The 18839-nt window shown below is 40.0% G+C and overlaps 1 protein-coding gene across 1 annotated transcript; it reads left to right on the top strand.

Moving 5' to 3' along the window:
- Nucleotides 1-2778: 2778 nt before the first annotated feature.
- LOC106960522 (probable leucine--tRNA ligase, mitochondrial) lies at nucleotides 2779-15017 on the top strand. Its single transcript, XM_015053662.1, has 9 exons — nucleotides 2779-3309; nucleotides 6729-6866; nucleotides 6948-7051; nucleotides 7815-7994; nucleotides 8198-8367; nucleotides 9779-9856; nucleotides 9955-10066; nucleotides 11706-11833; nucleotides 14638-15017. Exons 1-9 carry the CDS (start codon nucleotides 3245-3247, stop codon nucleotides 14815-14817), a joined length of 1155 nt encoding a protein of 384 aa, XP_014909148.1. The 5' UTR covers nucleotides 2779-3244; the 3' UTR covers nucleotides 14818-15017.
- Nucleotides 15018-18839: the final 3822 nt, after the last annotated feature.

Below are 18839 nucleotides of genomic sequence, written 5' to 3'. Positions count from 1 at the left end.
GCTCTGCATTTCCTGTGTTTCCTCAGGAGACCGGCTCCGACAAAACGAGCCTGCTGTCAGGCGGCTTTACAAGAACATGGGGCGCTGACAGAGAGTCTGCAAATTGTGTGATTAATGCTTTTTGTTCAGACTGGCTTATGCAATGATTGGCATGTGTGACAGGGGCCGCATGAGATGATGTCGGAGGTTACGTAAAGCAGCTGTGCCTCGAAAGCGGCACACAGAGGGAGAACATGCACACGCATGAACCCCCTGCACATAGACATCATCTCACACACACACACACACACACACACACACACACACACACTCATTCTCCACTCAGCGACTCGGTGGATGTGTTTGGAAATGCACAACGACTACTCCTCTGGCGCCTCTGGAGTCCCTCGCTGACATGGGAATTCCTCTCTGAATACGACTAATCACCGTCAGGGCTCCATGTTGATTAAAACAAAGGCCTACTCAGTTGCAGATGGCACAAGTCATCAGATTGTGTTTACTCTAAAGTTGTTAGAATTGCTCCCCATCAGCAATGATTGATGGTAATAATCGGCGAAGACGCCGTTATCTCCCCTCCACCCGTCTCCCCCTCAGTTGTTAAGTGTCTGTCGAAATTTGTTCCCTTCACTCATGGACCGTGTCCAATTAAAGTTTGAGTGGGGCGCAGACGAGCGGGGTTGGTGAAAGAAGCGGTTTTATCTGTCCTTGAGGAAGTCATTTCCTGCGCGCTCATCTCGTCTCCGACCCTCCGCAGATCTGTAAATTAGCCTGCCAACTGAACCCTGCTTCAGCTTTCGCCTGATTAGGAGAGCGTGCCTGCATGGTGTGTGTGTGTGTGTGTGTTTGTGAGAGCTTTATGGATCCACAGGTAAACAGAGAGACCACCTGGTCTGCAGAGCACCAACACATTGGGGTAGGCAGGCTCACAGACACACAACAGATGGAGCTCTGTTTTCTCTGGGAAGAGGAGTTTTATAGAGTGGGCATCTGCCTCCTTGTCCGCATCTGTTCGAGAGCCTTTTGGCTCTTTCTGGCTCGTACTCTAAAGGCACTCTTTAAATACTTATGGACACACAGATTTAGTTAGCTAGTTTAGGTGTTGGGATCCTCTCAGAGCTTAGAGGACTGGTGTCAGCAGACAGAAAGCCTTTCTGTTTGGTCATCTGTTCTGGAGAGACAAGTACTGTGACTTGGAAAAGTATTTCACACTTTGTCACGTTACAACATCAAACTTTAATTTATTTTATTGAAGTGGTATGTGATAGACGTACGAAAGATATTAATAGAAACATGGGTTTCAGATGTTTTACAAATAAAAATGAAACGTGCAGTAGTGCTGTAGACTGCTGAGTCAAGCTTCTTTTTGCGTATCTTTCTCCCAGCTTTGCACATCTTGAGATGGTGAATCTTTTGTTCTTTGAAAATTTCTCAAACTCAATCATATTCAACAAAGTATTTGAGAACATTTTGGACTATATTTATCTCTGGGCCATAAATGGGACATTCCTGCATGAGTGTGCTTTGATTGAAGCCTTTCAGTCTAACTCTGTCTGTATGTTTACAGCCGTTGTCCTGCTAGAAAGTGAATCTCTTTATTAGTCCTAATAAAGCTGAACAGTTCTTTTCTAAGATTGTCATTTGTTTGGCTTCATCCATTTCTTTTCAAATCTGAATAGTTTCCCTGTTCTTACTAACTAAAAACATCCCCATATCATGATTCTGCCATTACCATGTATCTCTTTGAGGATGATATGTTCAGGGTGATGTGCAGCTTTAGTTTCCTGTTGTAGTTTTTCTTTCAACAAAGCCCTTCATTCTGCTTCTCTTCCATCAAAACCAGATTTTTAACAAGTTCTCCCATCTGATCTGTGAATCTCTGCAGCTCCTCCAGAGTAACAGTGGGACTTTTAGCTGCTTCCCTGATTAATGCTCTCCTTACTCAGTCTGTTTAGCTGGGTGGCAGTGACGGATAGGCAATTTCTAAAGGCAACTGATTGCACTGGATTTTATATAGGGGTATCAGAGTAAAGGGGACTGAACACAAATGTACGTCACAGCTGTCAGATTTTCATTCGCAAATCATTTCAAATCATTTTCCATACACTTTACAATTACTTTTTACTTGTGTTGTTTTATTACATAAAACCAATAAATCGTTAAGTGATGTTTTATGGTTTTAATAAAGTTAAAGGATATTAATTACTTTTTCAAGAAAGCTTTATCTGTAATGTAATCAATTGGTCTTTAAAATAAGAAAGATCTTTACAGATGCAACTTCATGCATACTTTAGTAATTTTTTTTATTTAAGGAACTTTGCTTTTTTTATTATTGATGACTGGTTCTTTGTTAAACTGCAGTGATTTCTTCCCATGAAACAACACCTGGCTTCCAAACATTAACCTTGCTACACCTTAGCCTTGTTGCCTGGCAACCATCAGCTCTTACCTCATCATTACATCCTTATTATAGACTGGTATGGTAGGTGGTCGAGGCATTTGTGTCTCCCAGTGAGTCTGTTGGTGAATATGTGATTTAAAAGTTTCGCTGTGAGACGGGAAATGTTGGACAGACAGTGACACAGACGGTGCAGGAAGCTGCACCAGCCGCTCCTCGCTCTGTGGTGGAGCCCTGAGCTGTTTTTCTGTTTATCTTTCTGGGACTGCGATTTGAAATCAGCTGAGACTCATTATAAACTAAAAAGGCAGACACGCACTGTTCCATGAAATGCTTTAATTTCAAAGCAAAAACAAACAAAAAAATAAATAAAAAATAAAAGAAGAAAGAAGAACCCCTTCAGAAGCTCTTCTCTCTGAACGTCTTTCTCAGCGTCCTTCCCTGCACTGTGGAAGGGCTGCTGGCAGATTCATGTTGTACATCCAAAGTGCGGTTTGGCTTGGATAGAAAGGAGCCACGAGGCGGCATTTCCAACTCAAACACCCAATCAGAAATGAGGCCTGTCCTGTTAGCACAGCCTGTTAGTAGGGGCACGGGAACAGAGCCGTGCTGCCAGTCGGGCTTCAGCCGTGCTGTTCTGCAGAGACGTGACCCTTTCAGCCAGATGGAATCGGCTTTAGAACATCGAACACACAAGTTTGTCTGAGCCCCAAAACACGGCTCATTCGTTCGCTCTGATTTGTCCAACTAATATTAACTGTTGCCCCGCTTCTGCCAACTCTCTGTGTTTTGTTTTTTTTCCCCTCCCCTGATAGATGCAAGGGCCCTGCCAGGCGGGAGACCGACACCATGGACACATTTGTGGATTCGGCCTGGTATTATTTCAGATACACAGACCCTCACAACAGGGACAGGTTCGTGCCATTTCCTCACCCCTATCAAATGAACGTCCACGTGGTCACCATGCATCTTTCTGTTTTGAATCTGAATGCATTCTCTGTTTTCTCTGCATGCACACACAAGCTTGACTCAAACAAAATATTTTTTTATTGTTCAGGGTTCCTCAGTTTGTAATGTTTAGATTTGAAGTATTTTCCAAATTGGGTACAGAAAAAGAAAAGCCCTCCACCAACCGGTTATTTGCAATGATCCAGTCATTCATTGATAAATCATCAATTTATCATCCAGCCATTTGTTTGTTAATTCATCCACCCATCTATTAGTGGTTGCATGAGTTCATAGAATCTGATCACACTGGAAATGTCTGCAATAAATTCAGTGAACTTTTATTTTGATACAGTGAATTCTGGACTAAAAACAGAGCGATAACTTTGAAACTTAAATTGGCAGAAGGATGAAATTCTGACATGAAACATATTGAAACACTTTATTGTATTGAATTTGATCAATTTCATCATGTAAATTAATATGCATTGTAAACTGTTTTTCAGGTTTTTTTGTTTTGTTTACCTTAAATGTTCACACACTGCTTTTACTTTTACTCACAAACTCGAGTAAAAGTTTCGCTTTCTTCCGCCAGAGATTACCTGCTGGGATGGTAGCAAAACCAGGAGCTTAACAAAAGAGATTAATTTCCCATTGCCCTGACCTCGCAGTAAAGCTGCTTTGCAACAGAACGGACTGCTCTCTCTGTTGCTTTAGAGAGCTGGGCAGATTATGGCACAACAGAAAAAGCAATTACACTATTTGTGCATTTCAGTCAGCCCCGCTGAGCCTTTCACGCAGAGAGGAAGGAAGATGAAAAGAAATAAGAGATGTTCAAAGTTTGTGGAAACAGATTAAATTTTTTGGGGTTATGTGGCGCCCTGTGTTTGGCTGAGTATTGCTGTTCGGTTTCCTGCAAGCAAGCTGAATAATTTCACATTTTGGGAATTTCTTTTTTTTTTTTTTCATCTGGAGAGACCCTACCGGCCACAGAGGGAAGGTGAGAGTCAGAGAGGTGTGAAGGAGACAAATGACTGGTGTTAAAAAAAGACACAATAGGATAGCAACCTGCCTAAAAGAGCGTCATTACGGCTGATTATCACTAGAGCCAGGCTAACCGCATGCAGCAGACCTGTCAGGATCCAACGACACCGTTTGGCTCAAGTGTTAACATGTTTGCTTCTTTTTCTCTGTGAGAGTGAAACCAGTTAAGCTGAGCGATGCATCAGGCTGATCCTTGAATTGTCTGTGCGTCAGAATCAGCCTGCCCTCTGCAGGACGAGCCTGGGAATGTCTGTGGCCACGCTCACATGCAAATGCATTGCAATAAATTTATGGACATATTATTATGACTAGTTTCCTACCCCTCCAGTGAATAATTCAGCAGCACTATTCATAAAATAAATGTTTTAGTTAAATCTAAGCATCAAATTCACTCCCCTTTCATTTTTAATGATTCTGCTGCTTGTCGAACTATTAAATTATATAAATGTCCTCCATTTAAGTTCATTGGAGATTGCGACCATTCATTTATGCAGAGCTTTCTGATTGTTTCAATCATATTTTTGTCCAGGTTTAAGTCCAACCTTTGACTGGGCCATTATCACACCTGGAATCCTTTCTCTTTTTTTGCCATCCTGTTATAGATTAGCTGCTCTCCTCAGGGCCGTGTCATTGTCGAATGACCTGACTTGAGCTTCAGCTGTTGGAAAGGTGGCCTTACATTTTACTTCTTTTAAATACTTTGGTATATACAGAAGAGTTCATGGTCAACATGTTCACTGACAGCTGCCTACGTCCTGTCAAGGCTACACACGTCCAAGTCATCAGCTCTTCACAGTTGAGACATTTTCCTGTGTGTTTTTGATAAATAAAGATTTCTAATGAGGTCTAATCAATCTGAGGTGTTTCTGCTGGGGTTTTGCTTATAACTTTGCACATTGTGCAGTCTGATCCTGGTGTTATCTTACTTGAACATCTACCTCTGGAAAGATTTACAGTTGTCATGAATTTCCGTGTGTATGTTATTTCTAACTTTTCGCCGATTGATGGGTAGCAACAGTTGTTTGGCTAAAATTGTCGCTCTAGTCTGTCCTTCTTTGCTTTTATGTTCACAAACACCTGAGTGCTGCACTTCAGCAAACTGCCAAGCAATTTCCTTGTTTGGACCTGCTGATTTACATATGATTGGTATATTAGAGTAGCTGCACAGGACCGCTGATTTCTCTTTTATCTCAATAGAAGATACTTCTAAGACATAATATGTAATGTATTGTTCCTCAGAGTTTGGACTTGCAGATGCACACAAATTTGCTGGCACCAATCGAAAAGCAATCCGAATAAAACATTAAAACCCATTTGTGAAATGACTTGAAGCTGAAAAGGTTTAGTCGTCACTCGTTCTTCATTCCGTATCCAAGTCGAACGAGACTCAACGGGCTCGCAGAGCATTGATTTATTCTCAGCCATGATTGTGTGAAGTTTGGAGACTTAATGCTCAAATAAAGGCTTCTCTGTTCCAAGAAGCAGCAACTAAACTGAGAAAGCTTCAATAAACTTAATGTTTACTTTGTAAACGTTGAGCTGATCTGACTTGTCTGAAGAATACTTTTTTCTCATCAAACCAATAGATATTCTTCCCTAAATGTTGTGGCTTATTGGCATCCATTGTGTTTATTTCCTGTGTTTTTTTGATAATAGTGGAGCTCTCTTGGGTCTTCTTCCACGAAGACTGCTGTGTTTTGTAATCGGACGGATGTTGCGATCGGAAAGTGATGTGCCTTGACCTTGGAGTTCAGCTCAAGTGGATTGGGTCCTTGAATTTCTCTCTGCCAATCTGTCTGATCTACCGGGAGTTGCATTTCCTCTTGAGTAAACATCCTGGGAGGTTGGCTACAGTCCCAAGCTGTGTTCACAGGAACATGAAACTTCTTAGAGGTCCTGTGGAGGTTTTGTAGCCTTAACCCTTAACATGACTCTCAGCTGCTCAGGCAGCTCTCCACTTTGCTCTCTGTGGTCAGTGTTGGGTTTAATGGACACAACAATCCAAAACAACCCAGCAGCATGGATTTTTTGTTCTTTTTCAATAGCCCTAATGGCTGGTGAACAGTTTGAAGGCACCCAACACTAACTCTAAATAGGATGAAAACATGACCTTGATACAATGATTAATAGTGTCTCTATGGTTACCAGCTAATCTGTTTGTTCTGTTTTAGCATATCTTTGTAGAAGAATCAAAAAATAATTGCTTTTCGCAATTTTATTTCTTTAAGTGATGAAAGTTTACATTAAACAGTTGTTCTTAATCGAATCACTTATTAGGACAAACGAATCATTGTTTTCATAGACTGGGAGAGTAACAAACAAAGTTTGTCCCTTCTCTCTGCAGACCGTTTGAGCCTCAGCTAGCCGATCACTGGCTTCCAGTGGACATATACATCGGCGGGAAGGAACACGCCGTCATGCACCTGTATTACGCCCGCTTCCTCTGCCATTTCTGCAGGGATCAAGGCCTTGTGACTCACAGGTGGACTGCATTTGCATATCTTCTCCTGGCATGCACGTATATTTAATTTGCACATCAGCTTATGAACTTTCTGCTCTGCAGGGAGCCGTTTTCAAAACTTCTGGTACAAGGTCTGATCAAAGGTCAGACATTTAAGCTGGCAGGCAGCGGGCAGTATTTGAAGAAAGAGGAAATCGAGTTCACAGGTACGCTGCACCTCGATCTGCTGCGTGTTTGTTAATGTGATGTGTTTTTAATAGATGGGTGAAGAGAGCTTCTGTTCATGGAGTTCAGCAAATAAAACAAAGAGGTCTTTTTTTTTTTTTACTCTTTTCTGTTTTCTACATGTTTTTATTAGTAAGCCATTTTTATTTAATTGTACTTTCCTGTACTTATTTCCAACTTAGTGATATTGTAACCTCATTACAAAATTAACAAAATAAGTTACTAAGCCTAAAATATTACATAAATAATTAAGGGTATTCAGTCTACAGCTTAGAAATTGAATAACCAGAAATCCCTTATCTGATCATACAATAACTGATCAGATGTTCATGTCTCTTAACCTGATCACATTTTGTCACATTACACTTTCTTGTGAGATATTAGCAGTATCTTATCGTTGCTTTGTTAGTTCTCAAATGAACCTGTAGAGCCTTCACAGAACAGCAACTGGATTTTATTTAGAGGTTTCAAAGTTAAGGGCTTAATACAATTTTTGCTTTTTTGTTCTTTTTTAGATTTGAAAACTCTATGTACTTTGCTTGTCAGACATAAAACCACATAAAAACCATTCAATGGGTCTGCGTGTTTTTTCAAAGCTTTGTAGTTTTCTTTTATCCAGTATTTCTAAATATGGCATGAGCAAACAATAGATATAAATCCATGACATTTTATGTGTTAACATGATGAGTTTGATGTTGTTGCTCTTAAAAATGAGATTCCTGAACGGCAAGTCTTATGATCCAGGGAACGGGCCGGTGACTCTGAGCGGTGGCAGAGTTGAGGTGACCTTTGAGAAGATGAGCAAGTCCAAACACAACGGACTGGACCCTCAGGAGGTGGTGCAGCAGTACGGTCTGGACACCGTCCGTCTCTACATCCTTTACGCTGCGCCTCCCGAACAAGACATCCTCTGGAACGTCAAGAGTGAGTCTGGCTGCTACTGCAAAATGACACGGATAAATTAAGTTATCAATGAACTTAAATTAAGGGTCAGGTTATTACATAGTGATTTTGTGAGAGTATTTTTTTGAAGAAAGTGTCTTTTTTTTGACAACATAATTGTCAGAGTTCGTAGGTTTTTCTTTACCATGAAGTGTCAGAATATCCTTTCTGTCCTCGTGTTCCAGATGATACACTTCCAGGGGTTCTACGTTGGCAGACTCGACTTTGGCAGCTTGTGACAAAGCTAAGAGGAGCTCGACAACTCGGTGAAGTCCCGAACGGCTCCCTGCTGAAAAAGAAAGAGCTTGAAGAGGTCAAGAAGATCTGGGGAAACAAGAACTATGCAGTTCAAGAGGTGGGTGTTTTTTAGTGTTGGTTAGCCAATTTTGTTAATGATGTCAGCTAAAATGTTCCTGTGTTTTAAAAATGAACTTTTAATCACGTCATTAAAAAGTGAGTCTTACCAGCAGGGGGCAGGAATGAGCTCTTATTTGAATTCCCAGATTTTTTTTTTCTTTTTACAGAAAGTTATTTATTCAGATATTCTGTGACATTTAACCTTCAAATTATCTTTTAAAAAGTCTTCAATTTCCAGAGCATCTCAACATTTTAGGAATAAATAGAAAATGATTTTAGGAGATTTTGTGAAATGCCAAGCAATGCATCAAAGCATCGTTTTTTTTATTTTATTTTTGTGAACAAATATACAACATTCACAGATCATAAGTGTATTTTTTGTTAAGTTGCATTTAGTATAGGATATTCTAGTCCATATTTGCTGGTCTGAGGGTTATAACTATTGAAACAGACCTGACTCAAGTTAGTCCAAATGCTTGAAAAGCAGTGAAAGAACCTTAAACTGCATTACTAAAATGTAAGGCAATTTCACATAATTGTTTGTGGAATTGGAGGTAAATGCAGAAAGATGTTTTTTTTTCTGTTTTTGCTTTTGTGTTACATTTAAATAGATCATCAAATTGATTTTAATGTCAGACAAAGATGGCCTCAGTAAATAAAAATGTATTTTTTTTACATGATTATTTCATCATTGCAATGAAAACAGTCATGGATTAATCATGATTACTGCAGTTTTTGAACAGAATAGTTAATTGTTTTATGAGACAGTCCCACGGCTGATGATTGCCTATCAAATCCCTGAAACAGGACCTGTCTGACAACATGAGGTAGGCTTGTAAAAAACTTTGTAAAAATCTAGTCTGGTGGTTCTGGAGGAAGAAGTTTTGCCTGACATGCTTATAGAAAGTGTAAGCACAGACAGGCTGTTGTTTCTCAGTTACAAAGTATATACATGATCACACCTCAGTAATACGTTACTCATCACACGTTTCCCGGTCGTGTTTTATGAATCTGTCGCAACCTGAAACCCCTAGAGTAAAGAGCAACGGCAGAAGAGGATGAAAATTGATTTTAAATCCACTGTGTCTCCTTTCACACTTTATAAATAGCTCCCCTTCAGCTGCCAGGTTGGGTCTCCCTCCCTCCGCATGTCGGACTCGGAGCTTTTAAAGGACCTCAGGCTGTTTGCTCAAAGGCCTTAAAGCTGAGGCCGTCTTTTGATGCGTCTCACAGAAAAGCCACACCGATGAAGCTTCTTCTCGGGCGTTTCTAAAAACGGGTTCTTCTCCCCAGAATGGGAACACTGAGCCTAAAGTTCTTTCATCCATATCACACATCCTGTGTCTATTAATAAAATGCAAAATGCCAATTTTTTTGGTCTAATCAGCTTATTGTGTTCATATTTTCAGGTGACGGCATACTTCACTAAAGACTTTCTGTTCAACGCAGCCCTCTCTCGCCTAATGGGCCTTACCAACACATTGAGTGTGAGCGTCTCCTTCATTATCTTCAACAAATCTGTCTCGGTTACTGTTCAAAACATGCTGCGTATCTCACATTTTAACATATTTTTCTGGGTAATTAGAGTGCAACAGTTCGAGTCCTGCAGCACAGTGTGGAGTTTGAGGAAGCTCTGGCTGCCCTTGTTATAATGACGGCACCCATGGCTCCTCACTTGGCCTCTGAGCTTTGGGCAGGTGAGGGACATTGTTTCTGCTAATTATGGCTCAACCGTTTACACACGTGTGGTGGAGTGTGCATTTCAAGAGAATGATTTATACATCGGCTATTATGCCATTGTCAGAAAAACAAGGTGCCTATTTTTATTTGACATGTCCATGAAGCGCTTCTGAATTTAAAACATATTTATATGATTAATGTCCCAAAGGTGGGGGAGGGGGGTCACTTTAATACAGATGACATTTTAAGGTAGCATTGGTTAGGGAAGCTCATAGTAAAATTAGGTTATTTTGCATAATGTCAGAGGAAGTAACATCTGATAAACACATCTAGCATAGTAATACATATTCTAATAGAAAGTTTAGTACTACTACAGTGCCATTCACAGTTATTGGCACATTCAGTGAAAGATGTGCAAAAATCCTTAATATAGATTAATCTTTTTATTGCAGAAGCTTAATCTCACAACAATTGTAGAAATAGTCAACCTTGCAATTTTAGGTCCTCATCCCACAGCATCACAGATCCTCCTCTATGTTTAACTGTGCTTTTCCATATATCCATCCTTTTTGCTTGCTCTTCTGTAACAGAGGACTTTGGAAATTTGTTTACCTTCCCTATCATCCTCTTCACTGGAGGGTTCTGTAGGATCTCGCCCAGCTTTGTGGATAGTGGACATTAGAAACGGGTCCAAGTTTAAAACCCAGAGAAACCAGAAGTTAGAAGTTTTGAGAACCTTGACTACTGGTACTTAAAAAAAATCAAGAATAAATCAAGAATTGAAGAAAAGTGTAGTTGTGGAAGAGCAATATTTATGTCGTGTAATTTTCGTAATTCATTTTCTTACTGAAGGATTGTTTTTCTCTGAATAACTGTGTTTAAGTTAAAGGGTGGATTGTTCTAACTATGGAGATTACGCTACAGCAATCATTTCACAAACCTTTACAGTTCTTTACCAGCGGTGCTAAGAGATGTGTCCACGTCTGTTTAGTACATTTTAACTGGAATGATTTACCTCTCTGTTTAGCAGTCGGTTCTGTTTTACTTTTTGTGGTGAGCGAACAATGGAGAGGAAAATCTAATGTTACCTTTTGTGCCTCTTGTGGAAACTTGGCCGGGTCCTAGCCTTTATTGTTGTTGACACACGTACGTACATGGGCTTTCCACACACTGGAAAAGCGCACGGGTCCAGCTAATGGGCAGAGTCTGGAAAACCTGACAGCTGATGGCTGGAAGGAAGGAGCGTGTGTTCAGTTTTGTTTGTGCTCACGCATTTCAGTTCCTAAAACAGTTCATAAACAGGACAGACCAACACGACCTCTGCTGCACTCAGCTGTGCTGGGCCTTTCATTCTGGGTGGCTTGTGTAATTTTACACGCACGCACACGCACACACGCACTCACACAAACACCGTTCAGGATGGAGGAAGTACACATCCTTCCTCCGAGTGTGTGCATCATTCTTGCAGAGTGATGCACTGGTTTAACTGGAAGTCAGGAACACGGTTTGCAACGTTTAGCTGTTTTTCAGCCTTTTAATGTCGTCTTATTGTATTTTCCCCCAAACTGTTGTTAAGACGTATTTAACAGCTGCTTACCTGCGCCTCAGCATTTCTATATTTAGTCTGAAAGCCCTCCTGTGTTCTCTCCTCCGCAGGTCTTTGCACAGTGACGAACCCCCAGAGTCCCCTGCTGCTGCGGGGAGGCGATGTCTTGCAGCAGCCCTGGCCAAACGTGGACCCCGAGTATCTGAAGGCCCCTGAATTTGTGGAGCTGTCTGTGCTGGTAGGACTGCATGAACGCTGTCAGAGACGAACTCACTGATGCGCTGATGATTTATTAGCAACATTTAATAAAAGTCACAAACTTTGAGTGATACTTAGAAAATTTTCTGAAAGGGTTTTAATTGTGCCTGCCACTTGTTTTAGTGTGAGGAAAACTCATTTTCCTCACACTAATAATGTGGAACATACTGAGTTTTTTATTTTGAAAGGAAAACATTGTGCATTTCTTATTACCTGCTTAGTACATCTACTAATGTGCCACTATGTTTCAGTTACCTAATCCCTGAAATAATGGTGCTTTTACTTTGAACGGTATCAGTGAACTACTTTTTAAAAGTCCAGCATATAAAGACATTTCATATTATAAGATTGAGTCTCTAATTTTGAAATACATTTGTTATTTTGGACCTCCAAATGAACTCCACAGTCCATTAGCTCAGGTTTGTTAACAACGCCGATGCTAACAAACCTCTTTTTAATAGTCCAATTTACAAATTGGGTACATATAATCTGTTTGATGTACTTTGGCAACACAAACACTAAATTGCTCTAATTAATTGCCATTACAGGAACCAGTTTAATAAATAAAGAGGTCAAGCAAACTCTTTGAGTGTATTTTTGAGTAATTTCTATTCTAAATATAGTTTTTTCTTGAACACCAAAAACCTTAGTCATTTTCCCCTCAAACTCGCCAACATTTCAGCTCATGATTACATTCAAACTCTGTAATTTTCAACAGAGACTATAATTAGCCTGAGTGTGCACATGACTACATTAATGCAAATACCTGCGTGTGTCAGTTTATGTGCCAGCAGGGCAAGCGGTGCAGTTTAAACTAAACAGACGTGTTGGTCGTAATTAGGTCTGCAACAGAATTGCGGTGTTATTCCTCACTGGTATTTCCTCTTTGAAGTTTTTATTTATTTTTTTGGTTTGACTGTGAACTCGAAAACAGTGAAAATTTTTGTGGGTGTGTGGCTTAGTTACTACTCATGTTGTGGAGACCTAAATATGTCACATCACAAGGGTGTGTCTTCCTCACGAGGCTTAAAAAGGATGTCCACGACGTGGTGTAAATTATTCAGTTTTAAAGCTTCAAACTTGTTTTCTGGTTAGATTCAATGAAGGTTTAAGTTTAGACTCCCTTAGGAAAAGGCAAATTAGCAGGTAAAGCAATGGGATCCAGCATGAATGGACAAATTGGTCCAGGAAATTAAAATAAACTCTTGTTTTGCCTTGTGAAGGAATATATATGTGTGTGTGTCATATGTGCAGATTTGGAGCTTTTATTATCAGTCAGAACTCTGTAGGAGTAATTTGGCCAGTACACTTCCATGAAAAAAATAAAATAAAATGAGCCCTTCTGACTTTCTGAAGGTCTGCAAAAGTTATTTTCCTTCTGGCTGCCTTTTCACTTATTTTTTTTATCCAGTTCTTGCACCTACCTATGGCAGCATGTTGACAGTGTGAAAACAAAAGGAATTGTTTTAGGTCTGAAATGAAACTATTTGTGGCCGATAAATCATATCTAAAAATAATGTATTTTGGAAACAGAAGAGAAAAGTTGCAAAGACCTTACACAGGAGTTTAGAGATGTATCAATCTTTAGTTGCATTTTATTTCAAGCTTCCAGCTAAAAGCGCTTCGGCAAAAACATTTTTCTTTTCAAGATTGAGTCTTTTATAGGTCAGGGCTGAGTGGATGAAGAAACAAACAAATAAAAAAAAGACATTCCTCTGAAAAAAATGTTTGATTCTGAAGAGAAAGTGGGACTATCAGCCAGTGTTTGAAGAAAAACTTGAAAAGATTTTGTAGAAGGCATAGGAAACATTTGCAGAAATCTGCTTTACAAGAAAGTCCCACTGCAGAGCTCTTTAACCCACATCATTAAATATAATGTCATTTGTGATTATACTTATGCTCATACATTGCCTGGTTCTGTAGCCTTTTTTTTTTTTTTTTTACCAAACGGTGTGAGACTCTGGAGCCACAGGTTGAAGACTATTAGTCTGAACAATCTACACTGATTTTTCAATTTTCTTGTCTTTTTTACTTAAGCTTTTAGCTACCAATAACCATGAGTGGAAGCAGAGGAAAATAATATTCTGCTGTTTTTCATTTCTAAAGAGTATAGAATCGATCTAGACACATAGTGATATTTGATTATGGTTCATCAGATGGGTACCCTGTGCTCTGCATTGATTTTAATCATAAAACTTAGATTTTACTTCCTTTATTTTCCTGAGTGGGTCTGACTGAGGTCAAGATCTCCCGATATTCCCCTTTTTCCAAACTTGGCGTAAGCGCACACGTTTGAACTCCCAGTCATCGAGGATAATGAGGCTGGTTTTCCCTTGGACTCAACTGTCTGTTGTGGGATTCCTCGCGCCCTCTTTCTTCTAATCATGCACTTGGGCCTGTCCCAAATACGTGGGACAAACCCAAGGGAGAATAGAGGCCGTGGCTGAGCTGAGGGGCCTCGGAAACATCCATGCATCCACACACCATTAATTTGTAAGCACTTCCAGAGACGTGATCACATTCACCATGCGCACGCATGCACTTGCCTCTGAGCACACATGACCAAGTGGCCTTCCCATACCTACCACTAACTACGTGTTTGAAAGAGTGCGCTGCATATGCAGACATGGAGATGGAGTGTGTTATTTTAGAGGGTGGTGTTTTTTTCCAAGAAAGAGTTTAGGTACAGATCCATCGGGTCGAATGTTTGCCAGATGATGAAAACCTTTCACAGGAAGAACTGGAACATTCTCTCATCGCTTACCTTCTGTTTCCTGCCCTCAGATAAACAACAAGCGCTGTGGCACGGTGACCATCCCTCTGCAGGTGTCCAAAGATCCCGCCCGGGTCCAGCAGCTGGTGATGGAGAGCCCCATCGGACAGAAGTATCTGAGTGAGCGTGACATCAAGAAAGCCATCCTCTCTACCAGGACTCCCCTCATCAACTTCCTGGTTAATGAATGATGTATGGGTGTTTACCAGATTGTGTGCAGCACCTGGCGGGCGGTGCCTTCCTGCTGCACCCACAGACTGACAAATAATGTTGATATTTTGATATTATATGAGAGAGAAGGTATGTTGGTCTGTTAAAAGTATCAAGGTAAATGTCCTCCAAGAGCATTTTATTTATATTTTACAGTTTTTAATAAAACATTCAACAAACAGAGTGTGGGTAATCTTTGCAAACCTGACCAGGATAGGTTCAGAAAGCCTTCAGTTTTACTCAACCTCTGTTGATAAATTATGAACCCAAGTGTCGAACTCGGACGTCCTTCACACATTCATCAAATGTATAACCTCTTCTGTGCCACCATTTCACACCTCCCTGTTTGGGCTGCTTCTCAGCCAAGTATAGATATCCCTTATCAGTGCTGAAAAGCTATTCTGAGCAACATGGAGTGCACTTCTAAAGCCTCACATTTTTGCACATCCTCCTTTGCAAAATAGCTTAAAGTCAGTTAGATGGATTGGAGGATGTCTGTGAACATTTATTTTCAAGCTTTCCCAGAGGTTCTCAGTTGGGTTTGGGTTTGCTTTGATCTCAATGTTTCCATCATAGCTCTGGTTGTATGTTTAGGGACATTAACCTGCTGCTGGAAGGGGGATCTCCTCCCCAGTCACAAGTCTTTAGCTGTCTCTGCAGGTTTTTCTTTCAGGATTGTTCTGTATTTAACTCCATCCATCAACTCTGAACAGCTTCCCTTATCCTTCTATTAAAAGTTAGTAATGATCACGATAGTATAATGCTGCCATCACCGCCATGTTTCATTATGGGAATGGCTTTCTTCTTGCTACCAAGTTTGTTAAGCGCACAGCCTACAGCTGTTGTTAGCTGTGGACCGTTACCAAACTGTTGGGTTTATGCTGAGACTAAATTTCAAAACAAGTGGCTTCTGTTTAATAATTATCTGTGATGACTTTTATTTAGGGGAGTCAGAAGGATGGACACAGATGGGGATACATTTTTCTGATAATCGGTTTTGAAACAAAAATGTCATCAGATCATCAGTTTGATCATCAGATCAGAAGTTTGTCCATCGGATTATTCTCATTAGACGTTGTTCTCCGCAATTTTGAGTTAATTTCTGAAAAAAACGTTCAAAGTGTCTGAATATTCTTGTACGCGAGCTGCTGTTTAGGTTTTAAGAAGCGCTGTTGGGTTCTGCCTGTCCAACCCTGCTGCCATCAAAAGGTGAGTGGGATTTAACTAATGTGGTTGGTAGGAGGTGGGGGGGGGTCTGTTTTTACTCTGCCATCACATCTTGATTATCCATAGCTGCTCAGTGCCCCATCACCGGCGGCGCCTGTTCATTAGCTCTGTGTCTGTGTGGCAGTGGGCCACCATGACTTGGCCATTAGCGTTGCACTCAAAGAGCCCACAAGCTGGAGGCGCTGAAATCTATCTGCGTGCCCACCCACTGGCCTATCTTTAAAGCCTGTGTGAGTAAGCAGTCATCTGATATATGCAAGCGTTTGTCTTTCACAACCTTTCAGTACCCACAGGATTTTTTTTTTGTAGGTGTGTGCTGAAAGTTTGCATCCCACACAAGAATTTTCTAATATCAGCATTTTAACAATTTTGTCGTCTCAAAATACGCTTGTGTGTCATTTTGTGAACTGTATTTGCCCAAAACAAACTGCAGAGAGAAAGGGAGAGAGAGAAAAGCAGAACATTCCTTTAGCCTCTTTTCATATTTCTGTGATTTATCACCCACCATCAGGTGACAGGAAGCGCTTTCAGGACGGACAGAATAACAGGAAGAAAGGCCAGGAATAAGAGAACCAGAGCCAAACCTGTTTTAGCTATTCTCTCTGTTAAATATGCACACCTAAGCTCAGCCAAATGCTGTCACAGCACAAAATGGAAAGGCCAAAGATAGAGGCTCTTTATCTTCCGTCACCTCAAATTTTTGTTTTCTTTCAACGTCCAGAATTGATTTTGTGGAATAAAAATAAAGTCCACACACAATCTTTCTTTTTTTTAAGCTAACATCTGATTTATTTCGAGTCATTGTCGCAACTCGTATACCAATGCAACACTTTATGAGTCGCATTAGTTTATGCGACTATTTTGGATCGTTTAGAGCTGCCAGAAAATCCCAGACTACAAGTTAAAATTGAAAATGTTTCTTCTCATTTTAAGAAATAAGGCCTAAGCTGCAGTGATGCATTTCCTCTGACAGTTAATTTTGTCACTGTCGGCCTCCGCCATACCATTTAACACTTTTTGTCAGTTCTGCAGTTTCCATGACAACTTTGAACAGGGAAGTGCTGCCAGTGACTCACTTTGTCTTCAAACCCCAGCCGTAGCCTTGTGCACCATGAGTTATCTTTAGTGTGTTAAAGTAAATCACTTCCTTTCCTCTTGAGAAACTCTTAAGAGACAAAGAAAAAGAAAAGAGAAAGGGTGGGGCATGCAGCAGTGCAGTCCCAGTCACCCTTCACTGCGCCAGTTTAGTTTCTGGACTGTCTTATGCATTCCCACAGGAGGGCACAGTAATGCTATAGCTCATTAAGCGGGAGGCTGACCGCAAGGAGGACTGTTTGATCCTCTGAGGATGTTCCTGACGTCACTGTCTAAGCAAATTGTAGCTATTCCCTTAACTGCGTTTAGGATAAAGCTAAGTAAATACAAACTGAGTAGATGCAAACTTGTAAAATTCTAAAGCAACAATATCCCACATGTTGTCCATAATATCCATATGTGTTCTGTTTTGCACTGGAATCTATATTTATACAGGGCATGTAGTTTTTTGTTGTTGTTGTTTTTGACAGCATTTTCAAGTCCTCAGTACCAAAACTGTGTGAATGTATCTTGAAATATAGTGACTCTTAAAGGTGTCCGCACCCCTGTTAAATTGCCAAATATTCAGGATATGAAGAGTGAAACCACAACAATGTTTTGACACAGATAATATGACTTTTACCCTGTATAATTAAACTAACAAAACAGTCGGTTTCAAAAGAAATAAATCATCTGCCCTCAGTGCGCATGATTTATATATAATGCTGTGGACTTTTTTTCTCCTGATACTTTGAGCAATTTTAACTGTTTTCATCTTTTGTAATCAATCTGCAAATCATGTCTATTGACAACTGGATTAATATTGCTTCTTTCTAATGTTTCTGCTGCAAAATTCTCCTTAGCAGGAAAATTAGGACAATTTAATCTGTCTAAACGTATTCTCTCCTTTTTGCGGAAATACATTTACATTTATGAATTAATGTGTGTAGTCTGAGAAATCTACAGTTAAATTTGAGAATAAGTTCAACTTGTTGTTTTAAGTGGTTTCTCTTATTTTTCCACATTTGTGTATATTTATGTTTTACGCAAAATATTCAGTTTACAATAAATAGCTAGTATCCAATGTTTGTGAAAGCACAGTTTGAGCACCTCGTTTCAACATTCTTAATATAGTTTGGTTAAAAAATGTTTATATGATATGCAAATGCAGTGATTACAATCTATTTTTTATTTTATTGTTTGATTAACTTCTGAATGATAACTAGCCTGTGGTTAGGCAGAAGGAGCAAATTCTTAGGATGATGTCTGCACACACTCTTAAAAGTTTTATTGTCTTTGCATCTTCTTTACATGGATAGTCAAGTCTTGTGGTGTAAACTATTTTAATCTAACCACTGGCCGAGGCCTAGGCCTCCCTTGACATCCTGTTTGCTTAAATTTGTGACATATTTGCATGTATGAATGTAGCAGTTTGTAAACTCATCATGCTGTTTTTAAACTTTTCATGCAAAACTTTTATTTTATTTTTTTTTTTAGCTTTCTGAGCTTTTATTAAAAGGGGAAAAAATCCACTACTGCAAAGTTGAAATATCTCACAAACAATATTCAAGTGTGTGTGTGTGTGTGTGTGTGTGTGTGTGTGTGTGTGCCAGAGTTGCCTTGCAATTTAAAGTACACCTCCCTATTCCAGAGCAATATGGGGGAAAATGTGTGTAGGAGTGGCTAAGTTTGGAGCATTTTA

The sequence above is a fragment of the Poecilia latipinna genome, unplaced genomic scaffold (assembly GCF_001443285.1).
Source record: "Poecilia latipinna isolate Pla-1442-1.1 unplaced genomic scaffold, P_latipinna-1.0 Scaffold1190, whole genome shotgun sequence".
NCBI classification, from domain to species: Eukaryota; Metazoa; Chordata; class Actinopteri; order Cyprinodontiformes; family Poeciliidae; genus Poecilia; species Poecilia latipinna.
The sequence above is the reverse complement of the archived record's forward strand: the minus strand, read 5'-3'. Positions and strand labels throughout refer to the sequence as shown.

Excerpts from the sequence above, each read along its gene's own strand:
- LOC106960522 (XM_015053662.1), top strand. The coding sequence starts at position 3,245 with ATGGACACATTTGTGGATTCGGCCTGGTATTATTTCAGATACACAGAC. Across the intron at positions 7,052-7,814 it reads AGAGGAAATCGAGTTCACAG|GGAACGGGCCGGTGACTCTG; the intron begins GTACGCTGCACC and ends CTTATGATCCAG. Across the intron at positions 9,857-9,954 it reads GCCTTACCAACACATTGAGT|AGTGCAACAGTTCGAGTCCT; the intron begins GTGAGCGTCTCC and ends CTGGGTAATTAG.